The 19,121-nt window shown below is 41.8% G+C and overlaps 2 protein-coding genes across 5 annotated transcripts in view; one reads left to right on the top strand and one right to left on the bottom strand.

Annotated features, from left to right (window-relative positions):
- TAB2 (TGF-beta activated kinase 1 (MAP3K7) binding protein 2) overlaps positions 1-7,499 on the bottom strand; it is an 84,920-nt gene extending 77,421 nt beyond the window's left edge. The window contains exon 1 of one of the 4 annotated variants that reach the window (XM_058289703.2): positions 7,377-7,499. The gene's annotated coding sequence lies outside the window, so the exon portion shown is untranslated. Of the gene's footprint in view, positions 1-6,775; positions 7,197-7,376 lie in introns of those variants that run through there. The other 3 variants (XM_058289701.1, XM_058289702.2, XM_058289704.2) reach the window with 3 other exon arrangements.
- On the top strand, positions 3,134-7,937 carry LOC139437794 (proline-rich protein HaeIII subfamily 1-like). Its single transcript, XM_071212472.1, has 2 exons — positions 3,134-3,201; positions 6,920-7,937. Exons 1-2 carry the CDS (start codon positions 3,134-3,136, stop codon positions 7,935-7,937), a joined length of 1,086 nt encoding a protein of 361 aa, XP_071068573.1.
- Positions 7,938-19,121: the final 11,184 nt, after the last annotated feature.

The following is a 19,121-nucleotide window of genomic DNA, read 5'->3' as shown; positions in this document are numbered from 1 at the left end:
TTTTTTAATTATTTATTATTTTTTTAAAATTACATTAAAAAAAAATATGAGGTCCCATTCAACCCTACCGCCCCCACCCCCCGGGTTCAAGTTTTATAGTCATATATTTAACTTCATATTTGAGGTGAATTCAAAATCTGATATACCCCAATTTTCTAAAGTATTTCCTACAAAAAAAACTAAATCATGGGTTGTGGATTAATTTCAAATCGAAAATGTGAGTTTTTTCACAGGAATGGGTTTTTAAAAAAAATTAAGGGTGATGTTTTATTTCTTCCTTGGTCTAAAGAGTTATGGTAAATTAAACAGTATAAATATTATCTCTTTTACATTCTATTTGTTGAGGAAAAAATGAATAGGGACACTGAAGGAAAAATCCACTGAAGTGAAATTCCAAATGTAAAACTACTTCCAATCATTTAAACTACATATCTAATGTTGTAACTAGAACAAGAACTCTCCTTGCTCTACGTGAAAGAGTAATAATTTTTTAACTAAATTTTGCTAAATAAAAGCTGATCAAAATGAAACTAATTTAATAGTCAGAGGGGAAAAAAGCTGCTTTAAAAAGCACGGGATATACCTTACATTTTGACTACTATTTATCGATGCCTATGAAGTTCCGGTAGGTGCTGTGCTAGGCTATGTAAGAAGCAGAGAGCCAGCTGACACAACAAATACAGAAGATGTAGTTAAGACGCAGAGTTTGAAGGGTCAGCCCATAGCTGCCATCAGCAAGAGCTCAGATTTGGACTTGGGCTCACCTGACTTTGAAGACCAGGCCCTTTTGTACTAACTTCCAAGAGAGTAAAATTAAGATATTTCATTAAAGATGTGAGAGACGGGGAGAACTTAAAGCCAACAAGTTAACAAAAAGACCAACTCAAAATCAAAAGTACAATTTTTCTTGGTTTCTGAGAATTAAAATCAAGTTAAACGCCCTTCTACACTGGTCTCCCCAGATCATATCAGAATTACTGGTTGTGTTGATTTTGATTTCTCTGACTAAACACAACTTTCCTGGCATGAGAATCACATCCTACAGGATCACAGTGTTGATTTCAAATTTTCATTTGCATTGGCAAGTGTTTTTTATCCCAGTGATGGGAAATGGAGAGTCATTTCACTGAGTGCCCACTGGCACTATACTGATGAAAAGCAATGTCTCTGGCCCAACTTGATGGCACATTGAAAGGAAGGAAGCTTGCAACGTGATCAATTTTGCTAACACTAAAAAGGTTAACGTAAGTGAGAGCTCAAAAGAAGTTTTCAACAATGTAAATGTCAGAGTAAAACAAAGCTAACACTCAATAATAATTCAGACGGAAGTATAGCTAATATACCAAGGAATAAGGAGGATTTACTAATTGGTTATTACTCTTTCACACAACACTTCCTTTAATGGAGTAATTCTAGTCACAACAATCAACATAAACATATTTCCACCAAAATCTTCAAGTCCCACATTTCCTTACTCTTGCCTCTTCCCTTCCTGCCTTCCTCCCTCTTTCTCTTTCTCCCCAGAACCTTTCCAATCTCAGCTTTATTATTTGGCTTCTGTGGCTTGAAATCTGGAGCACTGGTACTAGGCCTGTTTTTGTTTTTCTCCTGAAATGAAAACAAGAATGCCATTTTCTTTAACGAGGCAATTAAAATACTACAAATTCTTATACCACCCTGATGTATGTTGTACCTGTTTATGAATAAATCAGATTTCCTTTCTGAGGCCTCCCAAGCTGACTCCTTGTAGTAACAGTTCTTTGCAGTGGTAGATTTTTCACTATTGTTCAAAACAAGCAACAAAAACCACAAGAATATCAAACTATTCAATTGAACGTGTCTCTATCTCATTTCCAAATAGTACTGTCATGCCATATTTGAATATAAAGCAAAGAAATTTGTTCCTACACATCTTTGCAGGGGATTTTAATCTGAGAAATATTCTGTGTAAAAATAACATCTTAGAACTTGACAAATGCCTTACACTTTAGGAGAGCTATCAGAAGATAACTCGCTACAAAACAGGAAAACCTGATTGGTGCCGAGATTTAAACATTTGAAAAAATGTTACTGTCAAGGAGGCTGGAGGCAGGGGATGTTTTTTCTTGCCTATGAAAATAAAAATATCATAGTAATGTAAGGACCACTTAATTTACCTATACACAGCTTCACTGAAATTGCCTTAAAGAGAGGAGGTAAACTTGTCCTTAACAGTTACTTAAGAGCATAATAATACAGTGAATTATTTTTTTCAACTCTTTTAAGAACTGCTATATCATTTTTTTCACTTTGATGCTGACAACTTCAGACTCTCCATAGGTTATAATGATCACTAGCATGGCGACAAATGATTTCTCTTATTACTTTCAATTTCTAGGAAATTTTTTGGCTGCTTTTGAAAAAAGGCATTCAGAAAACTTTGCATGACGTCCTAGTCTGTGCTAAAAAGTAGAGGCTGAAAGACTGAAGTCCAGTGCAGCCACTTTTCAGATGCTTACTACCACAAGGATTTGTGAGATGCTGGAAAGCTATCACTAAGCACCTTTCTACACTTAACATGTAATACTTCTTGAGCTCCTAACTACATACAGGCAAGGCACTGTGAAGATAAGAATGAAGACCGAAAGGAAAATAAGACACGGTCTGTCCTCAAGATGCTCAGTCCAGCGATCTCCCAGTCTGAAAATGAAGAACGTATTGCAATTTGAATGGTTATTCCATTCTTCCCTCAAAAGACCCTTTCATGATTTACATTTTCTTGTATTTTGGTAATAGTTTTCTCTAATCCTTTGCAAATTCTTTGAAGTAACCCTCATCACACAAGAAAATAGTAAATAATGACAAAAGTGAGCAATTATCAAATATTTAGTATGTGCCAGTCTTGTTCTGTTCTACATGTATTTATGTGAACTGGAAACTTACACAGTATTTGTTGACTGCTTGTCAAAAAGTCAAGATAGCTGATGAGATAGGTCACAAGATTCCTTCACCAGAAAAAGTAAGACTGTAGGCTCACACCTAATATTACACTGACGAGATAACACGTACAAAACCCCCAGACGTTACTAGTCAATAGAGTATAGAGCTGTAATTTAATTAACCTTATGCTGACAAGACTGCTTTAGCTGTTCAAATGAAATATATGTTAAACAACGTATCACCCAGTGCTATCAAGTTTTCTGTAAAGGACATCAACTTCAGGTATGTTTTACAGAGAACTCCATAAAGGCAATAAACAAACACAAAAGTTGCAATTTAACAAGCCCCTGCTATAGACCAGACAATTTATATAAAATGTATAATGGAGTCACAACAACCACTTTGTAGACATACTATCCCTACTTAATTGAGGAGAAGAGTTCAGAGAAGGCATGTAATTGGCCCCAAATTACAAACCTAATAAGTGACAAAATTAGGATTCAAAACCAGGATAGGCGGCTCCATTCATATTTTTCTTTGAGCCACAAAGCAGCCTTTTAAAGTACTAACAACAGGAAATCTCTATTAATTGAAACTTTGTAACTCTGAAGTACAAACATAACCCAGTTTCCAAGAATTACGAATTATATTCTTAGTCAAATAAAAAGTTTTAGTTTTTACTTTTTGAAACCAAGGATAATACCCATTATGCAGTCTTAAAAGACCAAGTGTGGAATGTTCACCCCCCAGCTCCCTTTCCTGTTTTTTCTTCATTTTTTATCCCCCAACACACTACATTTTACTCATTTAGTTAGTATACCTCTCTCCTCTAGAATATAAACTAGATGAGGGCAGAAGCAGTCATCTGTGTTATTTTCACTGCTATCTCCAGCATCTAGAAGAGTACGTGGCACAGAGTGCATATTTAAGTGTACAATAAATATTTGTGAAATGAATGAAAGCCTGGCACACAGTCAATAAATATTACTTCCTGAACTGAAATTGATTGAAAATATAAGAGTTTCTTATAAGCGTTATATTTAAAAAGTAAAAGGCAAGTCAAAAATAGCCACATTTATCAGCAAAGCCTCATTGGTCATGATGATGATCAGGAGATAAGGGGGTCCACATAAACTAAGCTTTGAACAAACGCATGTTTAAGGGGCAAAACTTTAATCAATTTTCATCAGGATCTTTTATTAATATCAGTATCTGTGATTTTACTTTGCTGCAATTCTGACTGAGCTCTCCTGAAACAGCAACTTGTCAGTTGATACATCTCACTGTGCTTCTTTTAACTATACCTCATTCCATTTTTAAGGATTAGGAAATTGGAAACTAACCATCTTCTGTTAAATGAACCTAAAAAAATCCAAAGGAAGAGTTAAGTGAAAGGCCTAACTCAGTGCAGGAGTCTGTGACCATTATTCTGGGGCTTCTTTGCTAGTTGGCTGAATATAAGTAAAGCACTACTTACTAAACATGCTGTTTGAGAGATGGGATATATAGGAAATGAAGAAATAGAGAGTCATTCTTAATCTCTAACTCTTAATTATCAAGACCACAGTCAAGGTTAGTGATTAGGTGCTATTTTAGAGAGCCCCAATCTTAGATGGATCAAATAAAGATGACATGAGTGAAACAAAGGAAAAGTGCTACTATTCTCTCCTGGGTCATGGGAACCTGGCCCAGAAATATAATCAAATTAAAATATTTTTGAACTACAGTTTAAGATCCACACATACTGTAAAGATTACCAAAACATCTGTAACAAAGCAAAAATTCCTTGAAAGTATTTTGATGATCACAGAAACTTTGTAGGTATGAATTCATGCAGTTTTAGTCTACATTACAACCTTATACCAATTTTTCAAGATGCAGTACATTCATAGATTCATGTGTGTATTTCATTCTAAACAAGACTTTGAGGGGGAAACGGACTTTGGCCCAGTGGTTAGGGCGGACTTTGGCCCAGTGGTTAGGGCGTCCGTCTACCATATGGGAGGTCCGCGGTTCAAACCCCGGGCCTCCTTGACCCGTGTGGAAATGGCCATGCGCAGTGCTGATGCGCGCAAGGAGTGCCGTGCTGATGCGCGCAAGGAGTGCCGTGCCACGCAAGGGTGTCCCCCGCGTGGGGGAGCCCCCCGCGCAAGGAGTGCGCCCGTGAGGAAAGCCGCCCAGCGTGAAAAGAAAGAGCAGCCTGCCCAGGAATGGCGCCGCCCACACTTCCCATGCCGCTGATGACAACAGAAGCGGACAAAGAAACAAGACGCAGCAAATAGACACCAAGAACAGACAACCAGGGGAGGGGGGGAATTAAATAAAAATAAATAAATCTTTAAAAAAAAAAGACTTTGAGGGAAAAAAATTCCTTACAGGGTTGCAACTCTTCAGATGTCAGGCTGATTTTGTTAATTTACCTAATTGTAATGTGTTAATAATACTAAAGAAGCAATACTTAATGCTGCCGAGATTGGGGATCTGGGTAGTTCCTTCTTAACTGTGCAGTTTTTCAAAATTTCACTTCATTAGATATACTCATGTTACTAAAGTCTCACAACACCCTTAACTGAAGGCAAATACTTCTTTCCAATAAAGTGAGGGCCAAATATAGGTGTTATTTCAATCAAATGGGATTGAGCTAAAATAGAATTTAAGTTAGAAACCTGTTTCGGATAGACTCTGATCATTTACCCACCCCTTAGTGATTTACAAAACACAGGTTCTACTATGAGACAGTTCGCTCCTGAGTTAAAAAATATTCTCCATGGTACATTTCTTCCATATCCTTTGGAGACTACATAGAAACTGAGGATAAGGTATTCTATGCACCCAATAGAAAAATGAAATGATGGAGCATATTCAGTGGGGGGATTTAATAATCTAATCAACACATTCAACTTTCAGTTTGATTCTTTACAGACTTAAAACCTAAGCACCCTCTATTAGAAACTAATTAGACTTAAAGGGGGAAAAACCCAAATAGAAGTTCTGAATCACTGGAATTTTTATTCTATTTCCTGTTAACACACTGATAGGACCATCATTCAACCTATTCGTTCCATTCGAGTTTTTTAAAGTGCTACAAGATCCTTTTGAAATAACTCAGTACTAAGTTAGCCTGCAGCTCCTTTACCTGACAGTTCATCCTGTTTCTCATTAAACGTGCTCAGCCAAAAGCATACAGTAAGATGAAAAGCAAGCCATCCTTTATGAGAAAATGCAATAGTTACAAAATTATTAAAAGTTGAAAATGGCCAAGGTTTAAAATCAATCACAATTTCACTGTTCCAAAGAACTCAAAAGTTTTTTTTTTAAGTGTCAGTACTGTGGCTACTCTAGGAAGACTGAGGTAAGCAGTAGTAGCGCAAAAACTGAAAGCAAAAAAACGATCCCATGCCCACCAAATTCTCTGGCCAAAGCTGAAACTGCATAATAAGCAACTTATTCTTTTTAGTGAGCTAAAGCAGAAACTAATTCCTGTTACAAAACGTGAATCAACTTGACACTACAACTTGACACTTGACAAACTTAAGTAAAACGGACAAAATGGATGCAAAATTATACTGCCTTACTGAGGATGCCCTGAATACACGGGCTTAGTGTTCAAGAACTTTCCAATGAATAAAGGCCCTGAAAACAGCCTTCCCGGTGAGAAAACCTGAATTCCGTGAACTATCGAAAAACCCACGTGAAGTTGCAAATTATACCCCAACCCCCGCCGGAAACCCCTCTTATCAGAAAAATTTGAAGAATTTCGCCACAACAATTAAGCTGGTTTGAAGAACGAAACCTAACATTTCAAATAGCCTATATATGGAATGAAACACCGCCAAACACACAAATACAAACTCACAAGGACTGTCCCTGACGCTTCAGTATCCAACGCCGCCTGACCCATCCCAGCATCAGCAGCCAGAGGTACACCTGTCACCTGTTCCGCACCACCGAGAGACCCTTTCAGCCTCCCTGCCTCAACCACAATCTTGGGGTTTTTGAGGTCGACCGCACAGGAGACTAGAATAGTCCCGCGAAATCGAAGGGGCTCGCTCCCCACGTCAGAGAAGGCTTCAGAAAACCGAGCCCGGAAAAGGAACGTTCTCCTCCGCCCCCGTAAACCCCCGTCTCCTCCGCCCCCCGCCCCAAAGGCCTCTTCAACCAGACCACTGCTCCCCAAACAGTCCCCCCCCCCCCCAAAACCCGCACACGCCTCAGGGGCGGGCGGGGGCTTCGGGGCAGCGCCCTCCTCACCCGGGTCCCCGCCCCGCGGGCCCCCCACCGGCTCTTCCCCTCCCCCTCCGCTCCCCGGGGCCCAGGCCCGGCCAGCGCTCCCCGCCCCCACCCGGCCTGAGGACTCGGGGGGCCCCTCGCCTCGAGGGCGCAGGAGACGCGGACACCCGCCCGGGCCTCGCGCCTTCCGCGGAGCCCCTGCCCCACGGGGTCCCGGAGCCGCTTACCCTCGGCCGCCGCCGCCCCCTCCTCGGCCGCCGCTCCCACCAGGGCCGCCGTCTCCGCCTCCACGGCCGCCGCCAGCGCCGCCGCCCCCGGCCGGGGGGTCCCCGCCGCCCGCCCGCGCCGCTCGCTCAGCCCCCGCCGCCGCCGCCCGAGGCTGGGGGGTCGGCCGGGCCGCCGCGCCGCGGTGCCGCAGCTCCCAGGGGACGGCTGGACCGCGCCGCCGCGCCCCGACCCTCGGCCCCCACCCCCCGGCGCTCGCCTGCCCTCCCCCCACCCCCCGGCGCTCGCTCGCGCTCGCCGCCGCGCCGCCAGCCCCGTCCCGACCAAAATACGGCCGCAATATGGCGGCGCCGCGGCAAACACCGCGAGACCGCGCGCGCCCGAGACTGCGCGGGGCGGGGCCGGGGCTGCGCGGGGCGGGGCCGGGGCTGCGCGGGGCGGGGCCGGACGGGACCTGGGATGGGGTGGCGGCGCGCGGTCTTACCCGGTGGCCCGGGTCCTCCGACCTCGTCGGTTCCCTCAGATTGCGGGGAAAGGGTCTACCGCACCCCCGGGTCCTGTAAGGGTTTGGGCTGAGAGACGAGACCTCAAGCTCTGGTCCCCCCGCGTGCGCACTCGCTCCAGCCAGAACGGGCGGGGGGCTCCAGCAGAGGTGCGGGAATCGGGGGGCGCAGGCCTGGGGGATCAGGGCAGGAGCCGCTGACCCGACGGGATCCGGGCGGTGGGATCTAAGTGGGGGGTTGGGCTGGGGGACTCGGGGATGGAGCGTGGGGAGGAGTTGGGGGGATTGGACCGGGGGGGATCCGGGAGAGGAGTGTGGGCCGGGGGGCTTGGGACTCAGGGGGCGTAGCCCGGGGATTTCGGAGTGGTAGACTCGGGCTGGAAATATCGGTGGATTCAGGCCAATCGGGGGGGATCGAGTCAGGGGGATCGGGAGAGGGGGCTTGGGGCGGGAGGCTTGGGGGAGGGGCTCGAGGCGGGGTTGGGAGGTTCGACCCTGGCCGGAGGGGAGCAGGTGGGGGCGGGGATCTCTTGGGGGTGGGGGGGAGCGCGGGCGGTCCCGAAGCCTCGGTCCAAGAGGTGTCCACACTTTGAAGTGTCTGACTCGTAGTTTTCTGGAGCGCTTGAAAAAAAAATGGGATCTAAATCCTGCAAGAGTTTTGTTTCGATTTTATTTTAATTGCATGTTCCTAGAAGTCCTAGAAGTAGAGCCAAAGATACTTTAACTTTAGGGGAGAAGGAAAGCCTTCAAGTGTCTATCTCCTTAAATATTCGTTTAATTTCCCCACCGAAAAAACGTGTTTAACACTTAGACATTTCTCACAATGTAAAATATTTATTTAAGAATTCTAGCTCTTTCATGGTGTCCAAAACACTACGGCATTCTTCGGTCCCTGTCCAAAATGTCCAGATTCCGGCCAACTTCTTCCTTGAAACAGTTCTTACACCCCAGAAAATCCTTAGGAATGTTTTTATTCTTCTTTTTCCAGTATAAGTGCTACAGCTACAGAGAAGCTTCCCCTCCCACCTTTTTTAAGCATCTTTGAGAAGTGCAGGCTTCTCTTCTCCAGCTTTTCCCACTTCACTCTAACTCATCCTTTAAAAATACCTGACATTTTGCAAATAGCACCAATTTGAACCCTAGACTACTTCAACAGCCAAAAGTGCTTATAATTTTTAATGTATTTTCTGTTCATTAGCCATATTAAGATAAGTAAAAGTAAGTTAGGATTTTAAAATAGGAAAGCCCTTATACCTTAATTCATTGCTAATATTAGAGATCACTGTACTTGAATACTTTATGGTGGTAGTTGCTGAGGAATTATTTCTGTACTCATAAAGAATTGATGAAATGATTTTAGAAACAAACAAGTCATTAAGTGAATTTCACTTGTCTTTGAAGCCCCTAGAAAGTACAGTGCCAACAACTGCTTTTGAAATGGTACATTAATGACAACTGCTTTTGAAATGGTACATTAATGTATTTTATAGAAAGAAACTTTTTTAGAAATTTATTTTATGAAATATATATCTACATATTTTAATGTAAATGCAATGCTTTTTAAACTTATGAATATGATAAGTATAAATAGGTCAAGTCTAAGGGCCAGTAAGTAGCAGGGAAGTATGTATAGTAATATACCCAGGGCTGGAGAGCCTTATCCTGCCTAATCACAAAGAAGCATCAGATAAGCCCAAACAGAAAATTCTATAAAATAACTGGCCTGTAGTATTAAAGAAAACCAAAAAACTGTCAATATCATAAAAGACAGAAAAACTGCACATTGAAGTCAACTGAAGAGACATGACAACTAAGGACAATGTATGGCCCTGAACTGGATCCTTTCCTGGAGGAAGCAATGCTATGAAAGAACTTTATTGGGATAATGGATGAAATTGGAATATGCACTAACAGATTAGATAAAAAACGTTGTGTTGGGGAGCAGATGTAGCTCGGTGGTTTAACACCTGGTTCTCATGTACGGGGTCTTGGGTTCAATCACTGGTACCTCCTGGAAGAAAAAAAAAAGCATTGTCAATGTTAAATTTCCTAGATAGGTTGTATACAAGAATATCCTTGTTCATAAGAAACACACTGAAATAATTAAGGATTTTTAAGATTTAAGAACTGATGAATCTGAATGTCTATACTGTTCCTGCAGTTTTTCAGTAAGTTTGAAATTATTGCAAAATAAAAAGTGAAAAATAAAAACATTAACCTGCAGAGAGTTCCCCTACCTGCCTAAGAGGAGGAATGTTGTTAGGTATAGATAGATGGTAGAAAGATACAGATAGAATGATGCTAGGTAGATACATGCTAGGTTGTATTATGATGGAACTACCCATCTGTTCCTCAGTAACAAATTGGAGTTTTCCCATATTTATTCTATTTGAATTTGGAACAAAAATAGGGACCTTGACTCAAGTATTTGGTAAATGTGATTTCCATATTGCTTGATCCAATAAATATTCAGGACCTACTATCTGCAAGGCTCTGTGGAGAAAATAAGAACTAAAACAGACTGTCCCTTTCAGATGCTCTCTGGTTATAGAGACAAAATATGATATTATCCCTATACTACCTTCAAGAGCCTTTTGGTCTAATACTGTGCTATCTGATATAGCAACGTGTGGCTATTTAAATTAATTCAACAAAATTAAAAATTCAGGTCCTCAGTTACACTAGCCATATTTCTTGTGTTCAGGAATCACGTGTGGCTAGTGAAGGACAGTAGATACAGAACATTTTCATTTCTGCAGGAAGTCCTTGGGCAGCGCTGGTAGAAGAGATTATATATATAAATAATACCAGTACAAGGAAGATGGTAATAAACACCACAAAAGTTTAGGGGAAGGAGAGATTATGTCCCAGGGGATGGAGGTGGGGGAAGTAAGGGAAGTTACCAGAAGATTGCATATAGCCTGGTGGAGGTGGAGCCAAAGTATTTCAGGCTGAGAAAACATGAACAAATCAGGAAAGAGAGGATTGTGAGGGTAGCACTTAATTCTGTGCATCTGTAATACTGGGTCTGCAAAGCAAGTTAGGGCTGTAAAAAGCCACAGATGCTAAGCTGCTGAGCCTGAACTATACTTTAGGCAATAGAAAGTTACTAAGGTCTTTGGAAAAGACGAAGACATGACCAAATCGTTCTTTAGGAAGAATGATGTACCGGTGGGTGTATGAAATGGATTAGGATGGACGGAATTGAAGGTAGATAGACCAGATGGCATCGCAGTAGCCCAAGTCAGAGTAACGAGGGGCTAACGTGGGGGTGTCTGTCACTAAGGATGCTTTCAATGGCATATAACAAATCCCAATTTAAAATGACTGAAGCAATAAGGAAACATCTCACGGAACTGGAAATGCCACAGAAGTAACTTTAGGTTTGAAGACTTCAGAAGCTCAACGATGTCACCAAGGACCGGGTTCTTCCCATTTCTTCTCTACTATCTTCAGTGTAGGCATCATTCTCTGGCTGATGGCAAGATGGTAGTGGTAGTTCCAGGTATCATATCCTGAAACCTTAAGACAGGGAAAAAGATCCTCAGAATCCCCCTGTGCAGACTTCCCCTCACAATCCCAGGTCATCTTTGGATCACATGCACATTCCTGAACTATTCTTTGTCTTCCCTGCTGACATGGTAGAACACATATTTAGGAGCCAAAGACAAAGAGATAAGAGTCAGAAGGTTTGAGCCTAAAGGGCTAGGGTTCATAGGAAGAGGAGAAGTTATGGAAGGAAAGACAATGATTTTGTAAGGGTTTTTCTGAGTTTGAAATGCCAAAGGGATGACCTGCGGGTGAAAACGTGGGACTGGAGCTCAGAATAGAGATTGAAGGTGGGGATATGAGTTGGAAGGCATCTGCAGAGAGGTAACAAACTAAGCCCGTGATATTGTCAAAGGAGAGGAAGGATGGGGAGGGCCTACAACACCCTGCTGGAGGAAGAAATGGAAACAGGAAAGGCTTGGTTTTGAGGTGAGCAAACTTAGGTTTATAATGCTTGGAAATCAAGGGGAACAGATGGAGTTCCAGGAAGACCAGTGGCATTAAGGGCTACGGAAATCTTGATGATGCAGACTTAGAAACATTGGGTTGACAACCAGAAGTCATTGTGACCTTTAAGACAGTGGTTTCACTAGCTGAGTGGGTGTAGGTGGACTTCAGGAGTTGAGGGATGAGCAGATAGGTTAGTCAAAGGATGAAATACAGATGACCCTTTTGAAAAGATTGGGAGTCATGAAAGGGAAGACTATAGGAATGAAGATGCTTGTATAAATATTGTTTCTTTAAAAGACTAAAGAATCGAAGCAACTGAAATTCTTGAATATATTCAGGAATATATTGCTTGAAAAATTAGGGTTTGCTTACTCAATTGTGCATGGTGCAGTCATTAAAAAAATGATTACGGGGAAGCGGATTTGGCTCAACTGATAGCGCGTCCACTTATCATATGGGAGGTCCAGGGTTCAAACCCAGGGCCTCCTGACCTGTGTGGTGAGCTGGCCCGCGTGTAATGCTGATGTGTGCAAGGAGTGCTGTGCCATGCAGGGGTGTCCCCTGTGTAGGGGAGCCCCACGCACAAGGAGTATGCCCCGCAAGGAGAGCTGCCCCATGCAAAAAGAGCACAGCCTGCCCAGGAGTGGCACTGCACACATGGAGAGCTGATGCAGCAAGATGATGCAACAAAAAGAGACACAGATTCCTGGTGCCACTGACAAGAATGCAAGTGGACACAGAAGAACACACAGTGAATGGACAAAGAGAGCAGACAATGGGGGCAGGGGAGAAGTGGAGAGAAATGAGTGAAAAATAAATCTTTAAAAAAAGATTATGAGGACAATGAAGCTATATGGAAAAATCTTACTCTATAATGTCTGTGAAAAGAGAAGATAGAAAACTTATATGGATTACAACTCCAGAAAGTATGTTATATGCATGCACATATAAAAACACTGTAAGAAATAGATAAAATAATAATACCTGTCTTGGAGTGGTAAAACAATGGACTATTTTCACTCTATTTTCTCAATTTTGTAGAATGTTATAGAACATTTATAATTAGAGTGTATGTCTATACATTTTACAATACTAAGTATCAAAGATAGAGGATAGTAATCTGAGGGAACTGTACAGTTGAAAAGCATTTGGTTTTTGTATATTTGCCTGCTCTGGCAGGGATAAATCACACTTGATTTGATATGATAATAGGCTAAGGGGGAAAATTCTAAATAGATGAAAAGGTTGAAGGTGCAAGAATAAGGGATCATCTAGTTTACTGAGTGTATTAGTCAGGGTTCTCTAGGGAAACAGAATCAACAAGACATATCTATCAATAGTATGCAATCCTTTAAGAGTCATTCACGCAGCTGTGCAAGTCCAGGATCCACAGGCAGGCTGCAACCAGGGACTGCAGTGAAAGTCCAGTGAAGGTTCTTGACGAGTATTGGGAGATGTTGGCCATCCAAAGACGTGCTGGGAAATTCTCTCTCAATGCTGAAATCACTTCCCCTTTTAAGGCATTCAACTGATTGGGTTAAACGGCACTCATTGCTGATGGCGATCTCCCTGATTGATGGAATTATAACCAGCTATCTATGATTTACCACTGCAGTAAAGTCAATTGTTATTGAAGTCCATAAATGCCCTTGTATTACAGTTAGCCCAGTGCTTACTTGACCCAACAACTGGGCACAATTACCTGGCTGAGTTGACACAATAGCCTAACTGTCACAGTCCACCTCTTGTCAACTTGGCAACCATACACATTACCTTAAGCCATACTTAGTCTCTAAGTAAAAACAATAACAGACATGCATATATATATATATATATATATATTTCCACCTAACAATGTTTAACACTCCAGCATACAACTGGAAATGCATTAATTCCATACAGAATAGGGTGCAAGTTCTTGGGTAATAGTCATTCTCAAACTTGACATCCTCAAATATTATGACATGAAATGGATACAACTTGTTATATGATAAGGGAAAAGTTTGGGGAAGAAGACAAATTCGTTTTTTGTACATATACAATCATCATCATAATGAAACAAGGAAGAAAGATTCATGACCATTATAGTCCATTTCTGTAACTGGTCATGTGGTAGAAGTTCATATTTATCACTACCTTCCTCCATTACCCATTCCATGTTTTCATTACCCTCAGCAAGCACTTCAGCTGGCCCTGATTTTTTGCCTGGTGAGGTGAGCTTACAGTTCTGAGGCCATGAAATGTCCAAATCAAGGGCATGGAAAGGAGAGACTGAAGGAGACACAACTTTAAGAGGAAAACCATGGAAGCTGAGATCTGGAATTAGGACATCACCTTGGGCCAAGAGAGGAACCCCAACCATGTGTACAGAGAGAGTGAGTTGGCCCCAGCAGCTGAAGAGGATGGATGTTCCTGTCCTATATTCTGGAAGAGTTTTGCTGCCCCAGGATACAGAGAGAATGGAGCACATTCCCCAAGGATTAGGGCAGTTAAGGTCAGCACCCCACATGTCTGAGAGGGGTGGACCTGTCCCCCGTAGATAAGGGAGGGCCAGGTGGTCAACTCATTGCTTTGAGAGGGTTGAGCCTGTATGCCAAAGGTTAGAGGGGATTTTGTCTTCATATCACTGTACTAGGGTTAGGACTCTGACCCAAATATTGGGTAAGATGTGGTAATCACCTCAACACTCTTGGAGGGAGAGGTCTGGAGCTTGGTTGACACCCAGATGCTTGATGAGGGTAGAACCAAGAAAATGGCCATTAGGCAAGCCTGTGGAAAGGGTGGGTTCCCTTAAGGCCCCAAGGAGAAGAAACCATCGTCTTAAGAATGACTCTCAGACTGAAATCGAATGGAGGTTTACTGAACGGTAGAGAACCCATGATTCATGTTTCCCTCCCAGTTTCTCCTTATTGTAATGAAAATGTTTATTCTTTGTCCATTTGTATATTGGAAACATGATAAATTGTTTTGTAAGTTTTAGAGGTCTATAGCAGACAGGACTTTGCCCTAAGACAAACTGTATTTCTTTAAATTGATTGTGATATGATTTACTATTTGCATTTAACTGTTTTAAGGTTTTTTTGAATATTGTAATGTATTTTTGGAAATCAGAAGGTGGAGTGTAGCAGTTTGATATTATTGATGAATTCCAAAAAGAAATATTGGATTATGTTTGTAAAGTGATCTTTTCCTCTGGGCATATCAGATTATATTGGATTCACAGGTTTACTTGATTAAGTAATTATGTAAACCTCTTTACCAGTAGGGCATTGAGTTCCCACCCTTGGATGTGTGGGGACTCACAGATAAAAGGCATGGCAAAGGACAGAGTTAGGGGTTTTTGATGTTGAAGAGTTGGAGTTTGATGCTTAAGCCTTAAGCTGGAGCCCCAGGAAGTAAGCACACAGAGGAAATAGAAGCAAGCCCCAGGAAGGGAGGAACCCAGGAAGCCTGAACCCTTGCAGGCATTGGCAGCCATCTTGCTCCAACATGTGAAAATAGACTTTGGTGAGGGAAGTAACTTGTGCTTTATGGCCTGGTATCTGTAAGCTCCTACCCTAAATATCCTTTATGAAAACCAACCAATTTCTGATATTTTGCATCAGCACCCCTTTGGCTGACTAATGCATGAGCAAGGATCCAAGAGAAGCAGAAGGGGATAAAACTGAAGGCATGAATAAAGAGTTTAATCTTTCAGGAGAAGGGATATTTATTTTCTGAGACAAATAAATAAGAAGTGAAGAAAATCCCCAAAGATTTGTGTGCAAATTGTAAGCTGATTCTAAAGTGTGTATGGAAATATAAGGTCCTAAAAGAGCCAAGACAATTTTGAAGAAGTTGGAAGACTTACCACTACCAAATTTCAAGACTTGTCATAAAGCTTAGTGTAAGATAGTGTAGTATTGGAACAAAGATAGATTAATACACCAATGGAACACAAAAGGAGTCCAGAAACAAAACTTGATCTACAACAAAGACATCACTGCATTTCAGTGAGAAAAGGACGATATTTTCAAAAATCCATGCTTGAGCAATTGAATACTCATGTGTGGGGGATGTGAAAATGATAATTGACCCCTACCACACAACATAAACAAAAGTTAATTCAAGATGTATCAGAGACCTAAATGGGAAATTAAAAAACAACAACAATACCAGAAATGGCATGAGAGTATCTTCATGATCTTGCAATAGGCAAAGATTTCTTTACAAGTACACGAGGGCCAATTGATTTCGAACAAGGCTGCCAAGACAACTCAAGGGGGAAAGAACTCTTTCCAGCAAGAGGTCGTGGGACAACTGGATATTCACATGCAAAAGATGTAGGTAGACCCTGTGACAGTTTGAGGTGAGTCCCCGAAAGAGATTATGTTCTTAAACTAAGCTATTCCTGTGGGTATTTATACACTTTGATTGCATTAGATCACTTGATTAGAATGCTTTTGATTGAACTACATCAGTAAGGCATGACTTAGGCTGGGTCTCCACCCTTTTGCTATATAAACAGAGAACACACAGATGGGCACAAAGAGAGAAGCTGCCATTTTGATCCTGTCATGTGAGAGAAAAGAGAGAGAGAGGACTCCAGGTTCGCCTACACCTGCAGAAAGGCAGAGAAGCCTGAGAGACTGAGAGAGTTCCTGGAGTCTGGGATCAGCAGAGCACAGAAGCATGGAAAGAGGCCCCTAAGGAGCTGAGCCCATGGAACAGCTCAAGGCTGAGGAGACAAGCCCTGCCATGTGCCTGATGGCCACGTGGCAGGAACCAGGATCCTCAGTAGCTGACTTTGGTGAGAAAGCATCTCAGTGTGCTTTGATTTGGACATTTCATGGCCTCAGAACTGTAAACTTTACCCCAAATAAAATTCCCACTATAAAAGTCAACCAATTTCTGGTACTTCGCATTGGTAGCCCTTTGGCAAACAAGGACAGATCCCTGCTTCACATCATATACAAAAAGTAACTCAAAACAGATGACAGACCTAAATGTAAGAGCTAAAACTATAAAACTCTCAGAAGAAAGCATAGGAGTAAATTTTTGCATTCTTTTGTTTCTCAGTTATGGCACAAAAAGCAAAAGCAGCAAAAGAAATAAAATTGGTAAGATGGACTTCATAAAAATTAAAATCTTTTGTGCATCAAAGAACTCTATCAGTATAGTATAAAGACAACCTATAGGATAGGAGAAAATCTTTGGAGACCATATACCATATATCTGAAATATATGAAGAACCCATAACTCAATAAGAAGAAGACTATAATGTTGTTTTTAAAAAAGGAACAAAGAATTTGAATAGATGCTTTTCCAAAAAAGATATACAAATGGCCAATACGCATGAAAAGATGCTCAATATCGTTAGTCACTAGGGAAATGCAAATGAGACTCACAATGAGATACCACCTCACTCAATAGGATGTCTAAATTAAAATAAAACAAAAGAAAAAGAGAAAATAATAAGTGTTGGATAGGATGTTAAGAAATTGGCTCCCTCATTCCTTGCTGGTGGCATTATAAAATAGCATGGCTGCTTTGGAAAACAGTCTAGCGGTTTCTCAAATGGTTAAACAGAGTTATCATATAACCAAGCAATTTCATCCTGGGTTTATACCCAAGAGAACCAAAAACAAATGTTCACGCAAAAAATTGTCCACAAATGTTTATGCCAGCATTATTTATAATAGCCAACAAGTAGAAGCAACCCAAATTTACATCAACTGATAAATGGATAAACAAATGTAGTTTAATCCATAAAATGGAATATTATGCAGAGATTAAAAACAGAGAATGAAGTCTTGGTACATGCTACCACATGGATGAACCTTGAAAACATTATGCTAAGTGAAAGAAGGCTATAGCAAAAGACCACATATTGCATGATTCCATTTACATGAAATAGTCAGCATGTGCAAATCCATGGAGACAGAAAGCAGATTAGTGGTTGCCAAAGGTTGGGGTGAGGGAAGTATATGGAGTAACTGCTAATTGGTTCCAGGTTTCATATTTGGAGTGAAGAAACTGTTCGAAAATTATAGTGGTGATGGATGTACAGCTCTCTAAATACACTAATGACTGCTGAATTATACACTTTAGGAGGATGAATATCTTAATATCATAATGTATGCAAAAAAAGAATGAATAACTGATTGTCATGCAATAAAGTCACGTCTGGCTTTTGTCCCCAGTTCCTGGGAGATATCCTCCGAATCTTTGGAATTTCCTGTGGTAGAGGCTTCTTTCGTTATTCTTGGTGTAACCCAGAGCACACACACCTGGTGGTTTATGCTAATGATATGGCAAGGTGGAGACTGACACACCTATAGTTTTAGGGACAGAGGGCTGGTCACACCAGAAGGACCAACCATGTGATTAGGAGGTTGGCCCTTTGACCCTCGTCATATTAGCCAACCTCTGGGGAAGAGGAAGGAGCTACAGACCAAGCTCAACCAGGGGGCAATCCTCAATCAATCAATCATGCCTATGTTATGAAACCCTAATAAAAACCCTGGACACTGAAGGTCAGGTGAACTTCCCTGGCTGGTAACACACATAGAGGTAGATGTAACAGGAGGGTGAGAATCCTGACTCCACAGGCAGAGGTCACAGAAGCTTCTGGTTTGAGCCCCTCCCAGACCCTGCTCTACTCTTTTGGCTGGTCCTGATCTGGATCCTTTTTGCTACAATAAAACTGGCATCATAAATACAGCACTTTTCTGCCAATCATTCTAGTGAGTTACTGAACCTGGGGGTGGTGGGAACCCCAATTTGTAGCCAGTTGGTCAGAAGTGCAGGTGGCATGGAAACCCCTTGAATTTGTGGCTGTTATCTGATGTGAGGGCAGTTTTGTGAGGAATGTGCCCTAAACCTGTGGAGTTTGACACACAGGTGAGTCACAAATGTATTGTAATTGGTGTCAGAAATTACCGTACCAGGGAGCGGATGTAGCTCAAGAGGTTGAGGACCTACGAGGTCCTGGTTCGATCCCCGAGATCTCCTAAAAAACAAAACAAACAAAAAAAAACAACTTTCATTGAGGAGTGGATGTCGCTCAGTGGCTGAGCGCCTGCTTCCCTTGTATGAGGTCTTGGGGTCAATCCTCTGTACCTCCTTAAAAAAAAAAAAGCAGTTACTGTGCAGTTACACCCAACAAATCTCATAAGCCAAACTAATTGATGACGATGCAAGTCAGAATAGATTCCTCTGCAGGGGTAGAGGTGTGGCCTATTAATAGCGGGGCGCTACCCGAGGG

Source organism: Dasypus novemcinctus, chromosome 28, assembly GCF_030445035.2.
Source record: "Dasypus novemcinctus isolate mDasNov1 chromosome 28, mDasNov1.1.hap2, whole genome shotgun sequence".
Lineage (NCBI taxonomy): Eukaryota > Metazoa > Chordata > Mammalia > Cingulata > Dasypodidae > Dasypus > Dasypus novemcinctus.
Note: the sequence above shows the minus strand (reverse complement) of the source record. Positions and strands in the feature narration are given on the sequence as shown.

Coding starts and splice junctions, on each gene's coding strand:
- LOC139437794 (XM_071212472.1), top strand. CDS start 3,134: ATGAAATATATGTTAAACAACGTATCACCCAGTGCTATCAAGTTTTCT. Junction 3,202..6,919: donor GTAAAGGACATCAACTTCAG/GTATGTTTTACA, acceptor GGGGTTTTTGAG/GTCGACCGCACAGGAGACTA.